General features: G+C 39.0%; 1 protein-coding gene across 3 annotated transcripts in view; it reads left to right on the forward strand.

The window, feature by feature from the left end:
• Positions 1-25,013, forward strand: part of CADPS2 (calcium dependent secretion activator 2) — a gene marked incomplete at its 5' end in the record, with an annotated part of 490,811 nt that overhangs the window by 382,713 nt on the left and 83,085 nt on the right. For all 3 annotated transcript variants that reach the window (XM_082661437.1, XM_082661438.1, XM_082661439.1), the window contains 2 exons: positions 10,543-10,646; positions 24,669-24,825. In XM_082661437.1, the coding sequence (XP_082517563.1) occupies positions 10,543-10,646; positions 24,669-24,825 (261 nt within the window). The remainder of the gene's footprint in view (positions 1-10,542; positions 10,647-24,668; positions 24,826-25,013) is intronic.

The following is a 25,013-nucleotide window of genomic DNA, read 5'->3' on the forward strand; positions in this document are numbered from 1 at the left end:
ATGACCCTCTTATTTATTTACTAACACATGTCAACAGGTAACCAAGTGACATGCAGCAGTGTGGCTTCTGCAGCACCTTGTTAATCCGAGTAGTTTAGATGTATTAAAAAGTCTTTTCACTTGGACAAAACGAGAGTAATGCAAACTGACAGATTTCACCTCTTTATTTCTCAACAGAGTTTGTAAGTACTCAAAGCCTAGACAGATGACTAGTTTGGGAAATTAGGGAGATTTCTTATAGACCAGAGCGAAGTGGACGTAGAGCTTCAAGCACTCAATTTAAAGACATAATTGAATAATTTGTAATGCCGGATTTTTTTCAAAAGGGAAACCTATAAAATATCCCTGAGGCATCATCGGTGCATACACACACATTCACAGTGGCAGGCAGACCCACGATGTTCAAACCAACCATAGAAATACTCAGGAAGTCACCAAGCCCAACCCTACTCTCTACACTTGGTCTTTACACTTGTCCAGCTAGGAGACTTTCTCCAAATCTTGGCATCAAATACTTTATCACCATTAATGCATGAGGTGGCTGCCCTAACAGATCTTGATTATGTGTCAAAGGAATCAAAGACATATGTACAGACGTCAAGATCTTTTGACTAATTTCTTAGCACCCAAGGCTACAAATCTTCAAATTATCTCTTTCATATTGTAGTTGCTGTGTCTGGGAAACTTCTCGTTTCTTCTCCTTCAGCTTGCTACCCAGCTGGCAAGCCTCTGGAGTGCCTTTCCCCTTAATCACTGCTCATTCCTGAACAAACCGTCTTCACCTCCATTGCCTCACTGGATCCTGCTTGCCTAACCCCCACTGTTCACAGGCAGACTTTCTCCCTGAGAATGGAAAAAAGAGCATAAGTGGCAGGAGAAGTATAAGTGTGGAGGTGTAAGGGTATTATTCCCTTTCTGTGGGAATGTAACAAACGACTATGGACAGGCTGCTTGTTTCAGGTAAATGTAATTAGAAGACAAGAAGATCTAGGCATGAAATTTAAGACGCTATAGGCTTTAATTATATGATAATTTAGTATTGGCATGGCATAATTGAGATTATTCTGATGGTTTTCAATTTCTGAATCTGAATTATATTGGGGAGAAGTAAATACAGTATATATATATATGAAGAGCAATAAACCAGGGAAGGGACCATTTCTCAGTTTCAGCTGCTGAATGTAATCTGTGTATGTGAATACAGATATAGCTATCATGGCTAAAGCCCAGTCTCTAGAAAAGCCCCTGTTATGCAACTAGCTGACAGAACTGCCAGTGGAGGAAAATTTCTGCTGTCATTAGAATCCTACCACATAGTTCTAGCCAGAGCTAACCAGAGCAAAGTAAAAATGCATGTAAGAAAATTTTTTTCTCTTTCAAGCCTTCACAGGCTCTGCAGTCAGCAACACGATGCAGATATTTTCTTCCTGTGAGATCTTAGATCTTCTGGTTTCACAGATTTAAGGAGAGCCAGAATCTCAACAGCTAAAAGGACTAAGTTAAAACTTTAATAAAACTCAAACCAAGGTGTCTGTTTTTCCAATCTTTTTTTTTTTTTTTCTTTTTTGGCCGCACTGAGTGACATCTCAGTTCCCCGACCAGGGATTGAACCCTGGCCATGGCAGTGAAAGCCCAGAATCCTAACCATGAGGCCACCAGGGAACCCCCCTATTTCTCCACTCCTATAAGTCACATAATTATGAAAGGCTGTGACAAATGTTAAACCAAATAATATTAAATTGTGTGTGTGTGTCCTAATAATCCTCTCTCTGTAATTCCATCACCATCATGTCTTTAAGATCTTAAGAGGAGACGATGCCTCCATATTCCTCCTCAAGGAAGGTTCACGAAGTGTCACTGACATTTACATCCAGAGGTATCTGACTTTTTATGGCCAGTCACTCATGGATCACCACTGGCTGTTGCCTTATGGAGATTGCTCAGTTTGCATCCAGTTTGACTGCCATTGCCTCTAGTCCAGTGTCCAATTCTCCTTTGCTCTATAGCTGACCATTTCCTTAAAAATGAACTTATTGATGCAAAAGATAATCCAGGTAAAGCAGCTAATGTGACTGTGGCTGCAGGACAGTTACTCGAAAGCAGTGTATCATTAGCATGGTTAGTTCCAAGGAGATATTAACTGCAACTGTTGGTTTAAATGACAGGGTCATTAAACAAGTTGGCCCCAAAGGGAGCCTTGGAATTAGGAGGCCATAGACCTATTGTTTTCAAACATCTGTGGCATTGGTATTCTCATGGATTTTAAACGTCCATAGGCAGGCCATAACATCGTAGATTATTTTCATTCATCTAAGGATTGTCCAAATATGTACCTCATCCTATCTGGGATAACAATACTGAAAGGTAAAATGTGTTCCGATTCTACACAAAAGTCACCTTTTTCCTAAAATGAACTTTATGTAAAGATATAGCTTGGGCTTCCCTGGTGGTGCAGTGGTTGAGAATCTGCCTGCTAATGCAGGGGACACGGGTTCGAGCCGTGGTCTGGGAGGATCCCACATGCCGCGGAGCAGCTAGGCCCGTGAGCCGCAACTACTGAGCCTGCGCGTCTGGAGCCTGTGCTCCGCAACAAGGGAGGCTGTGATAGTGAGAGGCCCGCGCACCACGATGAAGAGTGGCCCCCGCTTGCCACAACTAGAGAAAGCCCTCGCACAGAAACGAAGACCCAACACAGCAAAAATAAATAAATTAATTAATAAACTCCTACCCCCAACATCTTCTTTTAAAAAAAAAAAATATATATATATATATATATACAGCGCTTGATTTCGGGTAGGTAAAGGAGGAAATAATCTGAAGGTTAAACAGTTCATCTTTGTTTTTCATAAACACTAGTAGTTCTCAAAGTGCATTCCCCAAACCAGCACCATCAGCATCTCCTGGGAACTGCGAGTTCTTTGACCCCAAGCGAGACCTTCTGAATCTAAAAACTCTAGGGGTAGTGCTGTCAATCTGTGTTTTAACAAGCCCTCCAGGTGATTCTGGTGCATGATGAAGTTGCAAACTACAGACGTATACTGAAAATACTCCATTCATTGATTAGAGTGATGTATTATGTCTGGCAGTCATAGAACCATAATAGATTGCAGTCAGACAAACCAAGAGAGAGTCACTGATTCTCCATCCTTTTGCATCAGTTGACAGTACCAAGTCTTGGGGCGTCACATACTGGGCAAGTAAGTATAGGTCAGGCTGGAGAAGTGGCGTTTAGATTTAGACACCGCCTCTCTCCTGGATTCTGAGGTGGTCTTCTTAGCCAGAAAGTTATATACTCTTCCCTCTAGGGGACTAAGTCGAGGGAGATTCCCCCGCCCGGAATCATCTAATCTAGTCACAAGCTCTAAAGGTGGCAGGCAGGTGGGAGGGGGAGGGGTTGTTTTGTTTAATGGGAAAGTGTTTGATCTCCTGCCCTCCTTCCCTCTTGGGATGAAAAGGCCCATGAGTATTGAGATCTGGCAGGGGTAGGACTCCCAAGGGCCTAGCTGTACTAGACTCTGGTACTGTATCACTCACCACAGGTTGCTATGCCTGGAGCTAAAGGATGGGTCAGAAAATCACAATAAAATTTACACTTTCCAACTGAGTCCTCAGTCTGGATCATGCGAAGAGGGAGAACACTGATCCCAGACAAGAATTAAGGTAGGTTTAAATTAGGACAAACTAGGGAGCCAGTAGAAATTCCCTGAGCCAGCTGGGCTGGCCTAAAGGGGTGTATGAATGGAAAAAGGCATTTAAGATGGAGGTGGTAGCTCAGATGGAACCATTTCTGATCTCTCTAACTGGTACAGATCATGTATGTGCCCATAGCAGTGCGCAACGTGTGTACTGTGGTTTTGCCCTATGTTTTTGTAAGAGGGTGAGGTGGCTGGTGGGAGCAGTCACCGTCTACTTTGGTGCAGAAGGGGCACAAGGAAATAGAGGGGTCCGTTCCACCATTTCTCATCGGGGTCTGTGGGTAGATAAGTTTTTCTGACCAGCAGTCCACAGAGAGGGTGCTGACAGTCCTTGCTACTGAATGAACTTTAGGGTTTCAGGTAGAAGAACTCAGGTGTTGTACCCTTGGCCCAACTTCCTTGTTTAGTTAAACCTCACAAGGCAGAGCCTCACTACTTGAATCTCCACAGTGTCCCATGTAGATGCTTCCATGTTGCTGACATCCTTACTCCTTCCAAACTGTAGGCCTTCCTTTAACTCCTTTCTCTAGAAAGTAGTCGTTTGCCCATTTTCTCCCCCTCATTCCTCTTCTTTTTTCTTTCTTTTTCTTTTATTTTTTATTTATTTTTTAGGATTTTTTTTTACATCTTTATTGGAGTATAATTGCTTTACAGTGGTGTGTTAGTTTCTGCTTTATAACAAAGTGAATCAGTTATACATATACATATGTCCCCATATCTCTTCCCTCTTGCGTCTCCCTCCCTCCCACCCTCCCTATCCCACCCCTCCAGACGGTCACAAAGCACCGAGCTGATCTCCCTGTGCTATGTGGCTGCTTTTTTTCTTTTTTTCCCCAGAACCTGCAGTTCTCCCCAGTCTTTTCTTCAGGCATACAAGTTTCTTGCTTCAGTTACCTCCTGAATGTCAGGGCTTTCTCCGCATTCATCTGATTTTTGTCCTTTGGAGGGAGGGAGTTCTTTTTCTTCAGATGGGAGGAGGAAAAAGATGGGAGACCTCAGTGTCAGACTGCTGCTTTCTCTGATCTAATGTTTCTGAACTCAAACACCCACCCATTAAAAGGATAATTTGATTCTGAAGAACTCCATATATTACGCATGAGCAATTTAAAGCCCTCTTTTTGATATATCTTTGATCCTATTTCTTGCAAGCTAGTAACTCTTTTCTTGCGTATTGAATGCATTTAATTCACTCTTTATCAGAGCTTTATTATAGAACTTCCTCATATTGACCAAAAATGCATGGGATGCAGCTCTCTCCTCTACTTTATAAACTGGTTAGGGAAAGAGATACATAAATTGTTTGAAGGCAGAAATACTGTTTTGTTCATCATTTTATCCCCTCGGTTATTAGTACAATATCTTACATGCAATATATGTTTGTTGAATCAAATTCAGGGCCACAAAATCTGGGGATGTTGAAGAACCAGCAAGAAATCTTAGCGCAAGGGAGGAGATATGGGGATGCATGTATATGTATAGCTGATTCACTTTGTTATAAAGCAGAAACTATATTATTAGTTTCTCCAATAAATTGTACTTCAATAAAGATGTTTAAAAAAAAGAAATCTTAGCGCATATATAGGAATTATATGTTGGTGCACTCTAGCTGTTATCATGATGTAGATGCAGAGGAGAGTAGATGAGGCAGTATTGCAGTGGGATTATCACCATAGCCCTTCAATCCAACACCATCTTGAATTCTAGTCCTTGTTTAGCTGCAAGTACAGATACAATCAGTCTGTTAAAAGTTAAGGTCAAATATATTTCAAATTTCTTTGTATCTTATATGGGGAAAAATGGACTGAAATGATTTTACTGGTCTTCTCCCCATATCCCCTTACAGCCTTCACAGTGAGCATCATTGTGTATCCAATGTTACAGGCAGTGGCAGGAAAGGAGGCAGCCAAGGAGAGGATGCTGAGAGTATGCACCCTCTTTGAAGCAGGGGAGCAGAGTTAAAGCCTGCCAACACAATGGTCAGGCTGTCTTCTTACATCTCCCCACCTCCGACTTTTTTTTCCAGTGAGATCTCTTCTTCAATGTACACAGGTGCATAATTACAAGGGGTTGCTTGGAGGAGCCTAGCAGTGTTGCCATAGAAAAGTAAAAGTGTTCCAGAATGAAGAAGTATCGTAGCCAAGAGCAATACATTGAAAGTCATCAAGAAACCTTGCTACTTTGGGGTGTATTTGTTTTAAATGCCACTATTTGAAATGCGTTACCAACTACCAGCAACTTGGCGTGAAGCTTGAAGAATATAGAGGCATCTGTGTAATGCTGTAGAAATGTTGCAAAAAGAGGGAAAGTGGACATTTTAAGGGGGAATTCTCAAATATTCACAGTGCTCGGAATTTTAATGGAGCTGTTGATAACCTTGTTATCTAGCAGAGTTCTAGCTAAAAAATGCATTAAACTTCTTGGCTGTACTCAAATGAGTGGCAGCCAGAGATGGCATACGTAGTGTACTTGATAAAAATGCTGTTTGTTTAAAGTATTAGAGTGGTCATTATGTTCAAGTACAAAGTTTTGATCCTCTCAGTAAATTTAATCTAGAAAGAATAAAGTGTTTCAGACTGTTTTTAAGTTTCAGTAGAACACAGGGTACTCTGTGAGTTTTTCCTTAAGGGAGTGTTAAATGTAAAAGCTGGTTTTGATATATTCACACATAAACAGAAATACGTTTTCAGGTTGCTTCCTTGATTCTTTCCCATTATTGCCTACTTGTGGCTAAGGATATGGTGACTTTATAAACTCAAGCTTTCAGCTATTTCAGAAATTTACATTGAACATATATATTCAGTTGAGTGTATGTGTGTGTATGTTAATCCTATTCAGAGAATTTGAAAATGGAAAAGAATTCAAGTCACTGGATTATCACTGTTTTAACCTCTCTAAGACACTTTTCCCTAATCTGGAAATGGGGCTCCTGATTCCCTAACTTTCAGAATGGTTTTAGGGATAGAGTAAATATTGTACTAAAGTATGTAGGAAAAATAAGTTTCTCTTCTGTGATCAAAACAATTACATTTTGTTGCCTTTCCCTTTCCTCATGAAGTTGAAATGATATAATCCAATATAGGTAAAGCCCAAAATTTATAGGAAGCATAGACTCTCTTAGCTAGAAGGAATCTTAGCGCATATATGGTTCAGTGATGCTTACCATTCGTTTGGCTCATAGACTACTTTGAGAATCTGAAAGTTGTGATCCTTCACTCCCCCAAAAATGCCTCTATAAACAAAAATTAGCATATAATTTTAAGGGGTTCAAGGACTCCCTAAAACCTATTCCTAACCCCTAGGGTTAAGAATCCTCAACTTAATTCAACACCCTCATTCTAAAGATGGAGGGACTTCCCTGGTGGCGCAGTGGTTAACAGTCCGCCTGCCAATGCAGGGGACACGGGTTCGATCCCTGGTCTGGGAAGATCCCACATACCACAGAGCAACTAAGTTCGTGCTCCACAACTACTGAGCCTGCACTCTAGAGCCCATGAGCCGCAACTACTAAGCCCATGAGCCACAACTACTGAAGCCCCTGTGCCTAGAGCCCGTGCTCCACAAGAAGAGAAGCCACTGCAATGAAGAGTAGCTCCCACTCGCCACAACTAGAGAAAGCCCATGCGCAGCAACAAAGACCCAATGCAGCCCAAAAAAGCAAAAACAAAAAAATCTAAAGATGGAAACATTAAAGAATATAAGTGATATGCTCTTGAGAATTAAAAATTATTTTGAAAACTCTACCCCAAAATCTCTAATAATTTAAGAACACAGCTTCATCAATTATTTGAGCAGTGTCCTTGGACTACAGCTGCATTTCATTGATGGACTTGCTGTCACTCACCCTTGGTTTGTGAGTGACAGAAGAGCTATTTGCAATCCCACACAAAGTGAAATGAAATAATTTGGGCATTGATTCTATTTTTAACATGCCCTTTCCCAAAAATTATACTACTGCATCCTCAGTAAACATTCATTAAGTACCTGTCATGGTCCAAAGCCTATTCAAGGTAGTGAGAGCACAAGATCATGAGACCCAGTTTCTGACTGATCTGGGCCTCGTCTAGTAACAGCTCATGAGCTGGTAATAGGGGAACCCAGAGGGAGGAGCGACTCACCCAGCCCCAGAACTTTGAGAAGGTCCTACATTTAAGGTAGCATTAAAGCTGTGTCTTGAATGATGAGTAGGAGTTTTCCAGGCAAAGGATCCAGATATCCTAACTCCCTGTGCATGTAGATTTTACAATGCACCACTTTTCTTTTAGTTTAGAATAATTTGCTTGCTTTAAATTTTATGTACATGGTAATTAGGTGGGGTGGCCCACCGAAGACCCATTTGGTGGTTTCATCAGCCACGCATCTCCATTCTCTGAGCCATGCAGTCTCCAAACCTCAAGGTCATTGTCCTCCCTGACCCGCAATTTCTAGTCACTCACAAAGGCTTGCAAGTCCTTTCTTCAAAGCGTCCCTTCTACCTTTCTCTTCTTTTCTGTTCCCATTACCGTCTTCCCATAGTTCCCCATACGCTAGACCTGGTCCCCACCAGTCCTTCCTTGTACTACACAACCACAAATACGTTCTCCCAAAATTAATTTATTCTGAAGCCCGGCAAAGAAACATTTGCTCCAGGTTACCAGATAGGATCTAATTACTGAGTCTATTTATTTTCTTACTTAAAGCCTCAGAGAAAAGCTGAGAGAACCCTGCTCCGGACGTGCAGGCTCAGTGGCCATGGCTCACGGGCCCAGCCGCTCCGCGGCATGTGGGATCCTCCCGGACCGGGGCACGAACCCGTGTCCCCTGCATCGGCAGGTGGACTCTCAACCACTGCACCACCAGGGAAGCCACGATCCAACCTCAGGCTCCTCACCCATCATTTCCCAGAACTTTTTTACTCCAGCCAGGCAAATGCAGGGTAGAGATGCTAAGAGCCCACACCAAGTCAGGTCTCACCTTTACCACGTGTTAGCTGTGGCATTTCATCTCTCCAAGCTTGTTTCCTCATTTACGACTTACATGAATAAATAACCAAACGGCTTAAAGCTGTTAGGAAAATTAGTGTGATGACACATGGGAAGTGCCTGGTGCCGGGTCTGACACGTAATTGGCTCTCAATAAATGGTGACATTTGTAGCCACCTTCATCATCACCTTCCTCTGAAACGCACCACATCTCTGACATGCAAGCATTTCTAGAAACCCTTGCTCCTCTTACCCAGGTCATTTGCTTCTCCTTTAGGACCTGCTTCAGGTTCTGCTTATCTTCCCACTGATATCCCGCCCGCCCCCCCTAAATACACCTGCTCTCAGCAGTCTCTCCTAACATCGCCTGCCTCCCCTCTGTTTGCTTTACACTGTTTCCAAACTTTGAAGTTTCCTCACTGCAATAGCGAGAGCTGCCCCCAAGTGGAGCAGACTGTCGTGCAAAGTCACAAGCCTCCTTGACTTCACCCTCGTTTGAGGATGTTGAAGTGATCATGAAACAGACGGGAGGTTGGATAGTGGATGTCTGAGGGTCCCAGCAGCAGTGATTTTTGGAGTCTGAGTGGTTTAAGAGCAGGGACGTGTCATCTACTTCCTCCTACTTCCCACAGCTAAGATTATTGTAGGCACACTCAACTCTGTTGTGTTTGGCGGACTGTTTTCCTGAAGAATCATCCTGCTCTTTGATCCCTGTGACAGATGAGCAGTGGCTTTAATCCTGCAGGGGAGTTTGGGAGGATGTGTATCAGGGTTGGAGGATGGGAAACCCCACGTGCATCACACTGGGACCCATAGTGAGCTTATAAAAAGTGTTTAATGAACAAGCACCAATCATAGGCTGTTTCACTGAATCGTATGTCCCTTGGGAACAAATTAAGAGCAAATGGAAGTCTTCCAAAGTTAAGGCTGAAGTTATAGGGAGATGTAGAGGGAATAGATCTCTTGCCCTGCCCCTGCCAAAAAAACAAAAAACAAAAGAACTCCTTAGGTTCCACAGAAAAAGCTCTTTATCTAAACATTTTATTTCTCTTCCTTACAATCTCCATACAGGGGCAAAGAGAGAGTCCAGAAACGTTTATCTTTAGTATGCTTATTGGAAAGTCTATTCCTCACAGTTGTGAAACAGTTTCATTACACAGGGCACCTCTAATTTTTGCCAGTTCGTTTTATCTCTGAAATCAACTGCTTTGCCTTCTCTGTTGCTGAATTTCAGCTGCACTTAATCTCATTGTGGCCTGGCCTTTTTATACCAGTTTGCTGTAATGCTGAGAGAACCTTCAACTTTAAAGAATGGCTCTTCAAGCCCTCCCCGGTTGGAGGAGAGGAAATCAGTTAATTGCAGCCTGTCAGAGCTGTTTTAGGTGACTTTGTACTTCTTCCATTTAAGATCAACATGAACCTTAGACATTTCAGGCTGGAAATCTAAATAGCAACAGAAAAGCCTGCGTTTCACTAATGCCAGGAATGACTCATCTCGTGAGAATGGTATTATATTGCTAATACAATACAGAGAGAAGGAAAAGACTGTGGTATCTGCCTTTCTTTGTATTTCTGACCTTGAGGAGAATTATACCTTGTTTGTTGCAGAAGTTGAGCATCTAATGTGCTGATGCACCTGTTAGTTGTAATATGTTAAATGGCAAAGCACTTGCAGTTTCCCATGATTGCTTTGTGGGTGAAATATTTTGTGCAATCTTGTGAACTGATTTTTTTTTAAAGACTGTATTCATTTGTATTTCTTGTCTCTCATTTCTCAAAACTGTGCTTTCTCATTCTATTTCAACACCCTGGTCTCATCATTAACATCTTAGAATCTGCTTGGCTTTTTATTTTCAAGGTAACATTATTATGATCTGTTTTTAATGCAGAGACCATGAACCAGGCGACTCCTGCTAGGAAGCTGGAAGAGGTTCTTCATCTAGCAGAGCTCTGCATAGAAGTCCTACAGCAGAATGAAGAGCATCATGCAGAGGTGATGGCTTGTTTTAACTGTCACATAAAGCGTCGCATAATGTTTCACCATAGTGGGAGCAGCACTGAAGAAGTGGCTTTTTTTTTTTTTTTTTAAGAAGTGCCTTTTGATACACATCTGGCCATTTATCTACAGAAAACTGAGAACGTGTGTGCATTTCCTGGAAATATAACTCCTATATGTTACAAAGGAATTGTATATGTATATAATTTAGTATCTGTTCCTGACAACTGTCTTCCTGTGAGGAACGTGGGAGAACTTATGGGATCTGCCTAAGGTGTACAACTAGTAAGAAGCAGAGCTGGAACACGAACCCCCATCTCGTGATGCCAGATCACTTGCTTTTCCCCCGTGCCCCGATTGCTTTAGTTTCGAAATGTAAGTTAATCCATGTGCAAAAGGGAAAGTAGTGATAAACTATAGGACACCAAAACTGAATAGAAGACGTTCAGAGCTGTATGATTGATAACTCCAGTCTTTCACTTTCACCGTCAAACTTTTCTAAATTTTCACTAAACTTTCGTTTTTAAGAGGTTTTTAAAAGTTCTAGTACTAATTATATACTGACATGCACTAAAAATATAGAATGGTATTTCATCAGGCAAACTGCTTATTCTGAGACTTAAAAGTGTCATTCTTTCTAATAGCCATGAGTTTATTTTAGAAAACAAGAGTCTTCTGACTGAATTAGGTAGGGGAAATGTGTAGGTTTAAATAAATGTAATAAATTTCAGCGCCCTAACAGTGCTTTTATTCTCGAGGAAGCGCGTGAAATGAGTAAGTATGAAAAAGACCAGGTACAGAAGAATTTATAGAATATTTATATTTAATGAAACCTTGTTCTCAAAAATATAAGAAACTACAGGAAGTACGTTTTAAGCAAATTCTCAGAAAAGAATATTCATGAAACCTTGCTATAGGTAACTAAGATTTATTGTATCTGGTTATAAATATGATCATTCAAAACATCTGCTTCTAGCTCACACTATGGAATCTAGCTTTTACCTTGCATCTGTCATGTGTGAACTTGTTATGGATATTTTATTTTAAACTGAAGAAACAGCTGCTTCAATAATTTGAAGTGAATTCCCAGGAGGAGCTTTTCTAGGCTAATACTACCGCTGTGTTACAATGAAAATGATTATATGATAAAATGTATGTATGTGTTGTCTTTTGTTAAAAGGTATTATCATCAGAGTATTAGACCTTTTTGAATTAAAAAAAATTCTGATTGGGTATCCAATTTCATCTAAACAGGTACATCTAATATTCCTATACCTTTCACAAAAATTACATTTAATTTTCCTGCACTAATAAGGGAAATAATAACTCTCCTGTCTTTTAAATGTAATTAGCATTATATACTCCCTGCAACCACTACATGCTTGTTAAAGTACAGTGTATCCAAACACAATTAAAATGTAAATATTACTTAGTTTCTAATCCACAAAAATACAGTTGACTCTTTTGAACAGAGGTAATCAAAACTCATAAATGTAACTCAACTATATGCCAAAATATAGAAGTGTTATGAGGACCTCTTTTTAAAATGCTTTGTAACACCATGACATGTCTTCATTCCACAATGCTTCCAAATTCTTGGGATTCTTCAGGGAAGAGAGGTGAGTAAAATTGTTTTCACCATTTTTCTAGCATGGAATAACTCTTTTATGTGAAGATAAGATAGAACACACTCTGGTTACACTTTTAAAGCCACCTTAGTCCCTCTCCTTGGAATTAAAGACTGTATCTCTTTAAATGGGCAACTCTTTGTTGTACTGTTTCTGTGAATGTGTCTTATTAGTAATTGCATGCATAATTATTGCTGGCCATCTAAGTACAGGCCAACTGAGAGGGTTTTGCCATTTTGGTTTTGGTTTTATCTTTTAGCGGATTTTTTGGCCTTTTTCTTTTTTTAACCAGGAGATCCAGCTTTTCCTTTGAACAATATTGGGGGGGTGAATTGATCTGATTCCAAAGTCATTTCCACAGTGAATTGATGGACTGCATTGTACACTGATCTTGATTTTGCTGAATGTCCAGGCTAGACTCTACTGCACAAAAGAGGACCCGGCCTGGCTCCCTTGGTGAAGGTTAATGCGTCTGCCTCAGAGACCTTCAAGTGGCCGTGTGTCAGCTCCTCTCATTTCCCTCTCCTTTCCTCCACAGAGGCGGTTCACTTCACAAGGCCAAGAGGTTGTTTCTGTCCTTCAGCAATTTCTCAGTTAAGCAGGTTTCACGTCCTTCAGATCTTTGACAGTAACTTACTCATAACACAGTCCTCCCTTCTCTCTGAAGGCCTCTCCACCTCTCCCCTCAGGCTTTTCTTCCGATTTTCTGTGTTTTCTTTTGAGAAAGACAGTTCACACTCCTTTCCAGAAAATCTTGAAGGACGTCTTCCACATTCCCGTGATGAGACTGTGTCTGACCAGAAATTTAGACAAACGGATCTGACAACTGTCCATCCAAGGCCACTCACTCTGACAAAGGCGGCAAGTCCCAGATGCCGACCAGGAAGCCTTAGGCTCTCACCAGCCACTCCCTCCACACACACGCAGCACTTTCCTGCTAAGAAAACTTGCCAGGTGCACAGCTGGTCAGTGACGGGGTGAAGACGCAGGCCAACTCCATACTCCACACTTTCCAGGGAACCACATTGTTATTTCTTGGTTTCTGTAGAATGGCAGGTATGAGTGCCTTGTCCTAGTTTTGCTGGCAGGTTTGGCACTTAGCATCGTAGCAGGGATATAAACGCAGAGAGGAGGAGGATGGTGCAAGCCTCGGGATGTCCCTTCTCTTCTGTCAGGCTCTTCTCCTGGCATATCTTGGGACTCTGCTATGGGGATGGAGGGCTGGAAATATCCCTCAGTGAAGGGGCAGAGAGAGAGGCGACATGATCGACATGAGCACAGCTCAGGTTGTTACTTTGTGATTTATTGTTGCAGCAGAATCTTAATTGAGGGTCCCTGAAATATTTTAAATATGATATTGTCCACCATATCAGTGACACTGTAGGCCAGGGGGATGTCTGGCGGTAATTCAGTATTTGCAACTTAGCTCTCGATTCACTGCAAATGGTTGATGCATCCTGCCCTCCAGCTGGCTGGGTCCCAGGCTGCTCCAGCAGCAGAGTCAGGGCAGGGAGAGGAGTTCAGTACGGACACACATATTTGTGCATGTGGTCATTCACATGAACATTGGTATCTGGACCAGATTATGCGTCTGGATGGATTCTAACATAAAGAGAATGGATGTTTGATTTTTAAATTTTTTTCCATTGTTTTTACTTCCTCATATTCTTATTCCTCTCTACTACCATGCATATCTAAGGACCATCTTAAAGTGTAGTTATACAAAACTTGATCATAGACAAGATCTGTTTACTACCTACTACTAACTAAATTGCACTCATCTCAACAGTTGAGTTCATCTTATTTGCCTAGTATTTATATCTGGATAGCCAGTGAGATAAATCGATATTTTCTTTTTTAGGACGGGTTTAGGGTTAGATTAGCCTGTGGTCCAACAAATGTTCCTCTTTTTGGAAGAAGATGACCAGTAAGTGGCTTTCATACAACTAAGCTACAGAGGCAGAATTCAATTTGCAGCAGTGACTCTCAAACGAAACTGCATCGGCAAAAATATCCTATCAAAAATGTTTGTTAGTCACTCACTGACTTATAAATGTATAATATTAAGAGTAGCACTTTACCCCAACATGTTTTGAAGCATTTTCAGTTCTTCATCTCACTTGGTTATTTCAGTATTTATATTCATCTATGAACACAATTAGGGAAAGATTTTCGTGAATCAAGAGTGCAGAAAACTTATGATTCGTTTGGCAGTAGTTTAGGTGTCACCAGTTTAGTTTAGTCCATTCTGCTGGCTCCTCAAAAGCACTTAAATATTTCTAGAATATGACCCCTTAGCATTATGTTGCTCTGTGTGTATGTTGGGGGTTGTGGTGATGCCCTAGACACTGGGTATCCTAGACACCAGGGCTTTTAGGATCATCTACAAAATACAGGATTGCAAGCTGATCTTTTCTTGGGGGGGGGGAAAAAGCATGTAATACATTACAAAATCAGACATGCTATTTTTGCTCATTTATGCAGCCATATTTTTTGTGGTATTTTAAATTATGAAATGTTTACTATATTTTGAGGGTAAAAGTAATCAAAAGCCTAAGACCTCAAAGAAATTTGAAGAGATATAAAGAAATCAGACCGTTAAAAGGTGCTCCGGCAAGAAAAAAATCAGAGGACATTAACATTGGTCTGATCTGCAAAACTAGACCAACAGACAGACAGGCCCTGTGCCATGTATAGTTAATTAAGAAGAGGCTGTATGTGTAAGAGCTTGGTCTCTACACTCCAGCTGACCTGGATTCAAATTATTGCTCTGTTACCTACCAACTTTAGGCAAGTTCTTTAATCTCTGAGTTTGCTAACCTATAAGATAAGGATAATTATACCATCTACCTGAAAGGAATAAGTAAGATAATGTATAAAAAGCCTTTCGAATATTACAGTAAACCCCCTACATATGAACCTTCAAGTTGCTAACTTTCAAAGATGCGAACATACTTTCTCATGTCCAATCACGTAAGTTAGTTCACCTGTCTGGTGTACATTGTCACGTGCCTGCATCCTCTACAGGTGGTTGTGCTTTTGTGTACTTTACTGTACACAACTGTATAGAGTACAGTAGTACAGTATCTTTATTTCAAGCTAGATCTACAAGAGGACAACTTCACCGAACTCCTTCCTGTGCAGACCAAGGAGCTTACTAATAAAGACCTGATGGAATTGGAGGCCCAGAGGAAGGACGAAGAGAGACAAGAGGAAGAAGAAGTAACTGAAGAACTAAGAGATTCACGATGCAGGAAATGGCAAGGGGATTTTCTTTAGTTGGGAGGCACTGTTAGTTTTTGAGGCACGGGACCTGAAGGTAGAATGGTACACGAAGGTTGCAGCAGCCGTTCAGAATGGAATCCAGTGCTACCGTGTCATCTATGACGAGAAAAAAAGAGCTACTACCCAGACATCACTGGATCGTTTTTTCAAGACGGTAGATAGAATTGGATCCAGCAAGGAACCAGAACCTGTGCCATCAGTGTCAGGCGTGAGTGAAATTGCAGCTTGCCCTCCGTCTCCTATTGCTGACAGTCCTTCACCTCTACCATCTCCCACCTCCTCTCCCTCCTCCAGTCACTAACTCTGCTTGCCTGTTCACTCGATGCCAGCCCCTGTATGCCAGCTGTTGTACTGTACTACTGTACTTTTCAAGATACTGTACTGTAAGATTAAAAATGTTTATTTTTGTTTGTTTGTTTTTTATGTATTATTTGTGTGAAAAGTATTATAAACCTATTACAGTACAGTACTACATAGCTGATTGTGTTAGTTGCGTACCTAGGCTAACTTTGTTGGACTTACGAACAAATTGGACTTAACGAACGCACTCTTGCAACAGAACTCATTTGTATGTAGGGGACTTACTGTACTTGGCACATAGAAACTATTCCATTCATGTTGGATATCATTATTTTAAAAATATATAAAGTCACAATATAAGATTTGTGTGACTTTTGTCTCATTTTTATGTTACTGATAATGATTCATTTTTTTACTTTTGTACAGCAAGAGATTTTCATATTCCTTGACTTTTCCAAACAGCCCTGGAGGAGGCTGGTACAAGTATCGTTATTAGCAATTTGCAGATGAGGAAATGGAAATCCACTGAGGGAACTGATTTGCCCATCATCACTTAAATCTCACCAAGTTCAAAAGCTCAGTACTCTGCTTCCAGTTTCAGGGATAGTCTTACCTGCCACTATTTTCAACTACTCTGAGTAAACAGACACGGCTTTCAAAGTATTGTCAGCCTGCCACAAATATTGTTCTCACTGTACAAGATTTATTTACTGTTAGAACTTTGATAGAAATCGTATGGCTAAAGGATTACAATCAAGTTTTGTTTTGTATTTCCTTCTTAATCAAGTTAAACATTGCCTTCTGCCTGTGCTGTCTCATTTACACTAATTAGTGGCTTAGCTTTAGAGCCAAGATAACTCTAACCTAGATAATCGTGACTTTTGATTGGTGCCCTACAGATGGGTGTGTTGCTGAGAAGGGTTTTCTCCTCCCTGGTGGAGCCCCTCATGCTGTGGAGCCTCAGCCACTCCCAGGAAGTGGCGCTCTAGGACGGAAATTATATAGCCTCTGCTCTTACCACCAACCCGGGGTGCGAGGACTGCCACCCAGAGGGATGGCAAAAAGCAGGAGGGGACAGGTGGGAGAACTGACCCTGTGTTCTCAAGGTAACAGCCTGCAACCCTTGCTTTTCGTTTTCAAGGACAGTGGTTCCTTAAAGCTTTCTCTGGTCATCATTAGAACAATAAGCATTCGTCACAGATTGGCTTACGTTCATTAGGAATAACATCATCAGAGATACAATTTGAAACATAAATATATACTTCAGCAAAACATAATGTAAATTTCCAGTTGATAGCAAAGTCTTGCCGACCTGAAGCTGTTATTTTAAAGAAAATTATCTTCCATCGTGTTCCATTCCCCACTGCAACTCTGTCTTCCAAGTAAACTTTAAAAAGAGCTTTGGAAATTTTTCTCAGATTCTTGATACAATCTTGACCTAACGTGGCTGTTATTGTCTTAATTTTAACCTTTCGCAAAGGTATTGGTTGTGAACTGGAAGTGAGACTTTGAAAATGTCTCTCTTTGCAGTGCTGCATTTTCAGTAGCATTTCTATCCTGCTCTACTCAGAGGGAGGAATCTCAGATTCTTCTTATCTATGTCACCAACACAGCTCTAAAAGACAGGAGCAAGGTATATGCAATGAAATTGTGTATGCTATTTTATTTTTTTCCTTTTATATTATTGTCATATAACCATTCTAGTAGAAATTTAAACAAAAATTATTCAAATATAATATTTTCAAAGAGCAATAGCTTGGTTTACATAGAACATACCACTTCCAGCAGGTTTTCACATTCACATGTTTATACAGCAAAGTCGAAGTTATATGCTTTGAGCCAACCATTAAAAATGTTCCTACCTCTGTAGTCTGTGATTTGTACTACACCGCTCTTTTTTTTAGCCAGTGTTTTCTTCAGTTTCCGTCTGCTAATTAGTTACACGGTAATGTTTTTTATAAACATATTGAACATTATTATTGTGACAGAAGTTTTTAAGAAAATACTCAATATGTCAATATTTTATAATCCACCTTTTTTTGGTTTGTGGTTTGACTCTTTTTGTTATAATCTAATTTATACTGGAGGGAATTGAATGGAGTTTTGCGACCACAAATCTCACATGTTCTTAGAAAGTTCTTGAAAGTAAATATGGACTTCTCTGAGTATATAGTATGATTAAACATTTATTAAAAGTTACTTTTAATTGGAAGAATAACAAGAACATCTGTATCACAGAAATGTGTGTGCTTTGTAGTTATTTGGTTACAAAATTGTAACACTTATCAAAAGTTAAATGAAAATAAGGGGGAAAAGACCTGAGAGACATTTCACTAAAAACAGTATAAAGAGAGCCCTAAAACATACGTAAAATGTTAAACTCATTCAAAATTAGACAAATGCAAATTAAAACAAAACTGAGATACAATAGCCAGAGAAGTCCACATTATTTTTTGTGAGTGTGATAAGAACACTTAACATAAGATATACCCTCTAAGCAAAATGTTAAGCATACAATACAGTGTTGTTAACCAAAGGCACTGTGCTGTATGTAGACCTCTAGGATGTGTTCATCTTCTATAACTGAATCTTTGTACCCTTTCACTAATACCTCCCTTTTTCCCTCTTTCCCCAGCCATTCTACTCTCTACTCCTATGAAATTAACTATTTTAGATTCCTCATATAAGTGGGATCATACAGTATTTGTCCTTCTGTGTCTGGCTTATTATACTTAATATCCTCCAGGTTCAGCCATGTTGCCGCAAATGGCATGATCTCCTTCTTTTATCAGACTGAAAAATATCCCATTGTATATAAATATCATACTTTATTTTCTATTCATTCATTTGTGGACATTTAGGTTGCTTCTGTGTCTTAGCTATTGTGACTAATACTGCATTGACCATGGTAGAATATGTATCTCTTTGAGATCCTTATTTCAATTCCTTTAGATATATACTCAGAAGTGGGATTGATGGGTCATATGATAGTTCTATTTTTAATTTTTTGAGGAACCTTCAAGTGTTTTCCATAGTGACTGCACCAATTTACATTCCTACCAACAGTGTACAAGGGTTCTCTCCTCTACATCCTCAACAAAACTTACCTTTCGTTTTGTTTTTGCTAATAATAGCCATTCTAACAGGTGTGAGGTGATATCTCATTGTGGTTTTGATTTGCATTTGAAAATCAAATGATGATTAGTGATGTTGAGGACCTTTTCATATACCTGTTGGCCATTTGTTAGTCTTCTTTGGAGAAATGTCTGTTTGGTCACATGTCCACCTTTTAATCAGGTTATTTCTTTTTTTGCTTTGAGTTTTAGGAGTGTATTATATATTTTGGATACTAACCCTTTATCCAGTATATGGCTCACAAATATTTTCTCCCATTCCTTTGTTGATTGTTTTCTTTACTGTGCATTAGCTTTTTAGTTTGATGATTTGCCTGTTTTTGCTTATGTTGTCTGTGCTTTTGGTGTCATATCTAAGAAATCGTTGCCAAGGCAAAGTTAAGAAGCTTTCTCTCTATTTTCTTCCAGGAATTTCACAGTTTCATGTCTTAAGTTTAAGTATTTAATGCGTTTTGAGTTGATTTTTGTATATGGTGTAAAACAAGGGTCCAGTTTAATTCTTTTGCTTGTGGATATCCACTTTTCCCAGCACCGTTTATTGAAGGGACTGTCCCTTCCTCGTTGTATATTCTTGTCACCCTTGTTGAAGATTAGTTGACCATATATGTGTGGGTTTATTTCTGGGATCACTATTCTGCTTCTTTAATCTAGGTGTCTGTTTTGATGCCAGTGCCAGATTGATTTAATTACCACAGCTTACTAATATACATATTTTGATATCAGAAAGTGTGATGCCTTCAGCTTTGTTCTTCTTAAGAACACTTTAGCTATCTGGGATCTTTTGTGGTTCCATATGAGTTTTAGGATTATTTTTTCTATTCCTGTAAAAAAAAGTTCAATGGAATTTTGATAGGGTTTGTGTTGAATCTGTAAGATTGTTTTGGGTAGTATGGACATTTTAACAATATGAATTCTTCCAATCCATGACACCAGATATCTTTCCATTTATTTGTAACTACTTTAATTTCTTTCATCAGTGTTTTATACTTACAGTTTACAGGACTTTCACCTGTTTGGTTAAGTTTACTTCTAAGAATTTTTACGCTTTCTAATACTATTGTAAATGAGATTGTTTCTTAATTTCTTTTTCAGATTGTTTGTGTGTAGAAATGCAACTGATTTTTGTATGTTGATTTTATATCCTGCATCTTTGCTGAATTTGTCCATTAGTTCCAACAATTTTTATAGAGTATTTAGGTTTTTCTACGTACAAGATCACATTATCTGCAAAGATAATTTTACCCTTCCACTTTGCATACCATTTATTTCCTTTTCTTGCCTGATTGCTCTGGCAAGGATTTCCATTACCGTGTTGAAAAAAAAGTGATGAGAGTGGGCATCTTTGCTATATTCTGGATTTTAAAGGGAAAGTTTTCAGTTTTTCACCACTGAATATGATGTTAGCTGTGAGCTTCTGACATATGGCCTTTGTTGTGTTGAGGTAAGTTCCTTCTATACCTAATTTGTAAGAATTTTTATCATAAAAGGATGTTGAATTCTGTCAAATGTTTTTTCTGCATCTACTGAGATGATCAATCATGTGATTTTTATCCTTCTCTCTGTTAATTTGGTGTATCACATTGACTGATTTGTGTGTGTTGAACCAACTTTACATCCCAGGGGTAAATCCCACTTGGTCACAGTGTCTGGTCCTTTTAATATGCTGTTGAAATTGATGTGCTAATATTTTGTTGATAATTTTCACATCCATGTTTATCAAGGATATTGGCCTATATTTTTCTTTGCGTATGGTGTCTTTTTCTGCCTTAGATATCAGGGTGATACTCTCCTCATAAAATGAGTTTAGAAATGTTCCCCCTTGGGCTTCCCTGGTGGCGCAGTGGTTGAGAGTCCACCTGCCGATGCAGGGAACACAGGTTCATGCCCTGGTCCGGGAAGATCCCACATGCCGCAGAGCGGCTAGGCCCATGAGCCATGGCCACTGAGCCTGCATGTCCGGAGCCTGTGCTCCGCAACGGGAGAGGCCACAGCAGTGAGAGGCCCGCGTACCGCAAAAAGAAGAAATGTTCCCCCTTCTATTATTTGAAAGAGTTTAAGAAGACTTGGTTTTAATTCTTCTTTAAACGTTTGATAGAATTAACCTGTAGTGCTATCTGTTCCTAGGCTTCTCTTCTTTGGAGGTTGTTGATTACTGATTCAAATTCCTTACTTGTTTTTGGTTTGTTCAAGTTTTCTGTTTCTTCTTGATTCAGTCTTGATAGATTATATATTTCTAGGAATTTATCCTTTTCTTCTAGGTTGTCTAATTTGTTGATGTATAATTGTTCATTCTAGTCTCTTATGATTCTTTTTTCTTTCCTGTGGCATCAGTTGAAATGTCTCCCTTCCATTTAAATGATTTTATTTATTTGAGTCTTCTTTGTTTTTTTTCTTTTTAATCTAACTAAAGTTTTGTCATCTTTTCGGAAAAACAGCTCTTAGTTTCCTTGATTTTTTTCTATTGTTTTTCTATTTTCTGTTTCACTTATTTATACTCTAACCTTTATTATTCCTTTCTTTCTCTAACTTTGAGCTTAGTCCTTCTTTTTCTGGTTCTTTGAGGTGTAAAGTTATATTGTTTATCTGAGATTTTTAAACTTTTTTTAATGTAGGTGTTCATTGCTATAAACTTCCTTCTTAGTACTGCTTTCACTGCATCCCATAAGTTTTGGTATGTTATGTTTTTTGTTTGTCTCAAGATATTTTCTACTTTCTTTTTGCGTTCGTCTTTGATCTGATGTTTGTTCAAGAGTATCTTGTTTAGTCTCTATGTTTTTTCTCTTTTCCTTTTGTTCTGCATTTCAAGCTTTTTTCTACTGTTGTTGGAAAAGATACTGGGGATGATTTCAATCTTCTTAAATTTGTAAAACTGTTTTTGTGACCTAGCATGTGATCTTTCCAAGAGAATGTTTCATGAGTACTTGAGAAGAATGTATAGTCTACTGCTGTTGTATGGAATGTATGTATGTGTCTGTTAGGCCCATTTGGTGGTGTTCAGGTCTGCTGTTTCCTAACTTCCTGTCTGGGTGATCTCTCCATTATTCAAAGTACAGTATTGAAGTCTCGTATTGTAATTGTGTTGCCATCTATTTCTCCCTACAGAGTCAATGTTTGGATTACATGTTTAGGTGCTCTGATGTTTGGATGCTTATATATTTATAATTGTCCTAGCTTCCTGGTGAATTGACCCTTTCCCATTATGTAATAACCTTCTTTATTTCTTTTGGCAGTTTTTAACATATACTGTAGTTTGTTTGATATAAGTATAGACACCCCTGCTCACTTTTGGTTATCACTTGCATGGAATATCTTTTTCTACCCCTTCACTTTCAGCCTATGTGTATCCTTAAATCTAAAATGAGTTTCTCATAGATAGCAAGCATATAGTTTTATCTTGTTGTTTTACCCATTCAGCCACTCTGTGTCTTTTGATTGAAGATTTTAATCCATTTACATTTAAATTAATTACTAATAGGTAAAGCTGACCTCTCAACTGGACTTCAGAGCTTTTAACCATCTATTTTAAACCTATAACTCCAATCATATACAAAATCCTGCACTTGGACTTCCTACACATACTTTATGTTATTCATGTCAAATTTTACCTCTTCTGTACTATATATCCAGTAACAAATTTTTGTGGTTATAGTTATTATTACTACTTTTCTCTTTTAGATTTTATACTAGCGTTAAAAGTTATTTATGCACCACCATTACAGCATTACAGTATTGTTTGTCTACATATTTACCTTTACCAGTGAGATTTATACTTTCGTATACATTTGTGTTGCATTTAGCATCCTTTTGTTTCAACTTGAATTTTCTTTCACACTTTTTGTAAGGCAGGTCTAGTGGTGACAAACTTCCTCAGTTTTAGTTTGTCTGGGAAAGTCTTTATCTTGCCTTCATTTTTAAAGGACAGTTTTGCTGTGTATAGTATTCTTGGTTGGCAGTTTTTTCTTTAGCTATTTGAATATATCTTACCACTCCCTCGAAGCCTCTAAGGTTTCTACTGAGAAATCTGCTAATAGCCTTATTCTTGTATATGATGAGTCACTTTTCTCTTGCTGCTTTCAAAATCCTCTCTCTGTCTTTAATTTTTGACATTTTAGTCATAATGTGTCTCAGAGTAGACCTCTTTTGGTCAACCCATTTGGGATCTTTTGGGCTTCATCAATGTGTATGTCCATTTCTTTCAGATTTGGAAAGTTTTCAGCCATTATTTCTTTAAATAAATTTCCTGACCCTTTCTCTTTCCTTTATCTTTCTGGAACTCCAGAAATATGTATTTGATAATACATATCAACTTGGTTCCCTTGAAGATGTACCACAAATTTCATAGGCTTTTCTTCACTCCTTTTCATTCTTTCTTTTTGTTCCTCTGACTAGATAATTTCAAATTACTTGTTTTCAAGTTCATTGATTCTTTCTTCCACTTGGTCAAGTCTACTGTTGAAGCTGTCCTTTAAATTTTTTGGTTATTGTGTTCTTCAGCTCCAGAATATTTATTTGGTTCATTTTATGGTTCTCTTTGTTGAACTTCTCATTTTTTTCATATATTATTTTCCTGATTTCATTTAGTTGTCTGTCTTTGTTCTCTTGTAGCTCACTGAACTTCTTTAAAAGAATTTTTGAACGTTTTTAGGCAATTTGTAGATCTCCATTTCTTTGGGATTGTCTATGGGAGCTTTATTTTGTTTGGTATCCTATTTCTAGATTCTTCATGATCTGGTAATCTTACCTTGGTGTTGTGCATTTGAAGAAACTGTCTCTTCTTCCTTTCTTTACAGACTGACTTCAGCAGGGAAAGCCTTCACCAGTCAGCCCAGCCAGATATTCCGGGTGGTCTGGTTGGTAGGATCCATAGGCAGGCTGGCTGGTGGGCCTGCTGCCAGGTTACATGGGCAGGCCACCTTATTTTTGAGAACCTCCTAAAAAGTAAATACTCTTTTCACCCATCTAAACAGCAGAGATTTTTTTTAAGTGATTATTGTTACTACCTAAAAGGCATTAAAAAATGCCCAGTGGAGTATAAAGTAATAAACAGGACATAACACAGCCTTGCCCCTGTGGGGTTTACAGTCTAATTTAAGAGGCAGACATTAAAATATTTATATGTGTGGTCATAGATACAGTACTAAGTCCTGTGAAATGGAAATACTTGGTATCAGAGAGACTATCTAGGAGGACATAATTTACACTGGAGGGTCAGGAAATCCCTCTCTATGAAAGTGTGTTTTAGCTTTAGACCTTAGATTCATAAAAAAATACTACAAATAAAGTGTAATCTTTTTTAAATGGGAAATAATTTTGTAGATACGTGTATTTAAATAGTAAACAAATTTGGCATTGATAAATAAAATATGAAATCTAATGTAGAATTAAAATGTAAAATGACATTTATTGCTTTATTTTTTAAAACACATTTGTGATTTAGAACATTTGAAAAATACATAAAACAAAAATTCCTTGTATCTCATAATTTATACATAACTACTATTTGGCATATTTATTTCCAATTCTTTTTTCTGTGACTAGAAATATTAAAACATTTGGTATCATACTCTACAACAGTGTCCTACAGTTTCACTTTTAATGACATATTTTTACAGTATTTGTGTGTGTTTCTAACAGGTAATGTATGTTTACATCATTTCTTTATTTGTTTACAGGCGTTTGCCTGGTGGCCTGATTTATTGGCAGAGCATGCAGAGAAATTTTGGGCTTTATTCACAGTGGATATGGATACTGCACTGGAAGCGCAACCACAAGACTCCTGGGACAGTTTTCCTCTTTTCCAGCTGCTTAATAATTTCCTCAGAAATGACGGTAAGCACTTGCATTTTCTTTAGGGTAGAAATGGGGAGGAGGGGAGAACTTTGTGTGTGTGAGTCTGGATTTAAGGAGCTCTAGCGGTCACCCAACAAGAATCAACACGGGTAACGTTAACATTTGCTCAGTCTCCCCCGGTATATCCGGCCCGGGTCTGGGCGAGACCAGCAGCACTCTCACATTGC

This window comes from Grampus griseus, assembly GCF_964374135.1.
Source record: "Grampus griseus genome assembly, chromosome: 9".
NCBI classification, from domain to species: Eukaryota; Metazoa; Chordata; class Mammalia; order Artiodactyla; family Delphinidae; genus Grampus; species Grampus griseus.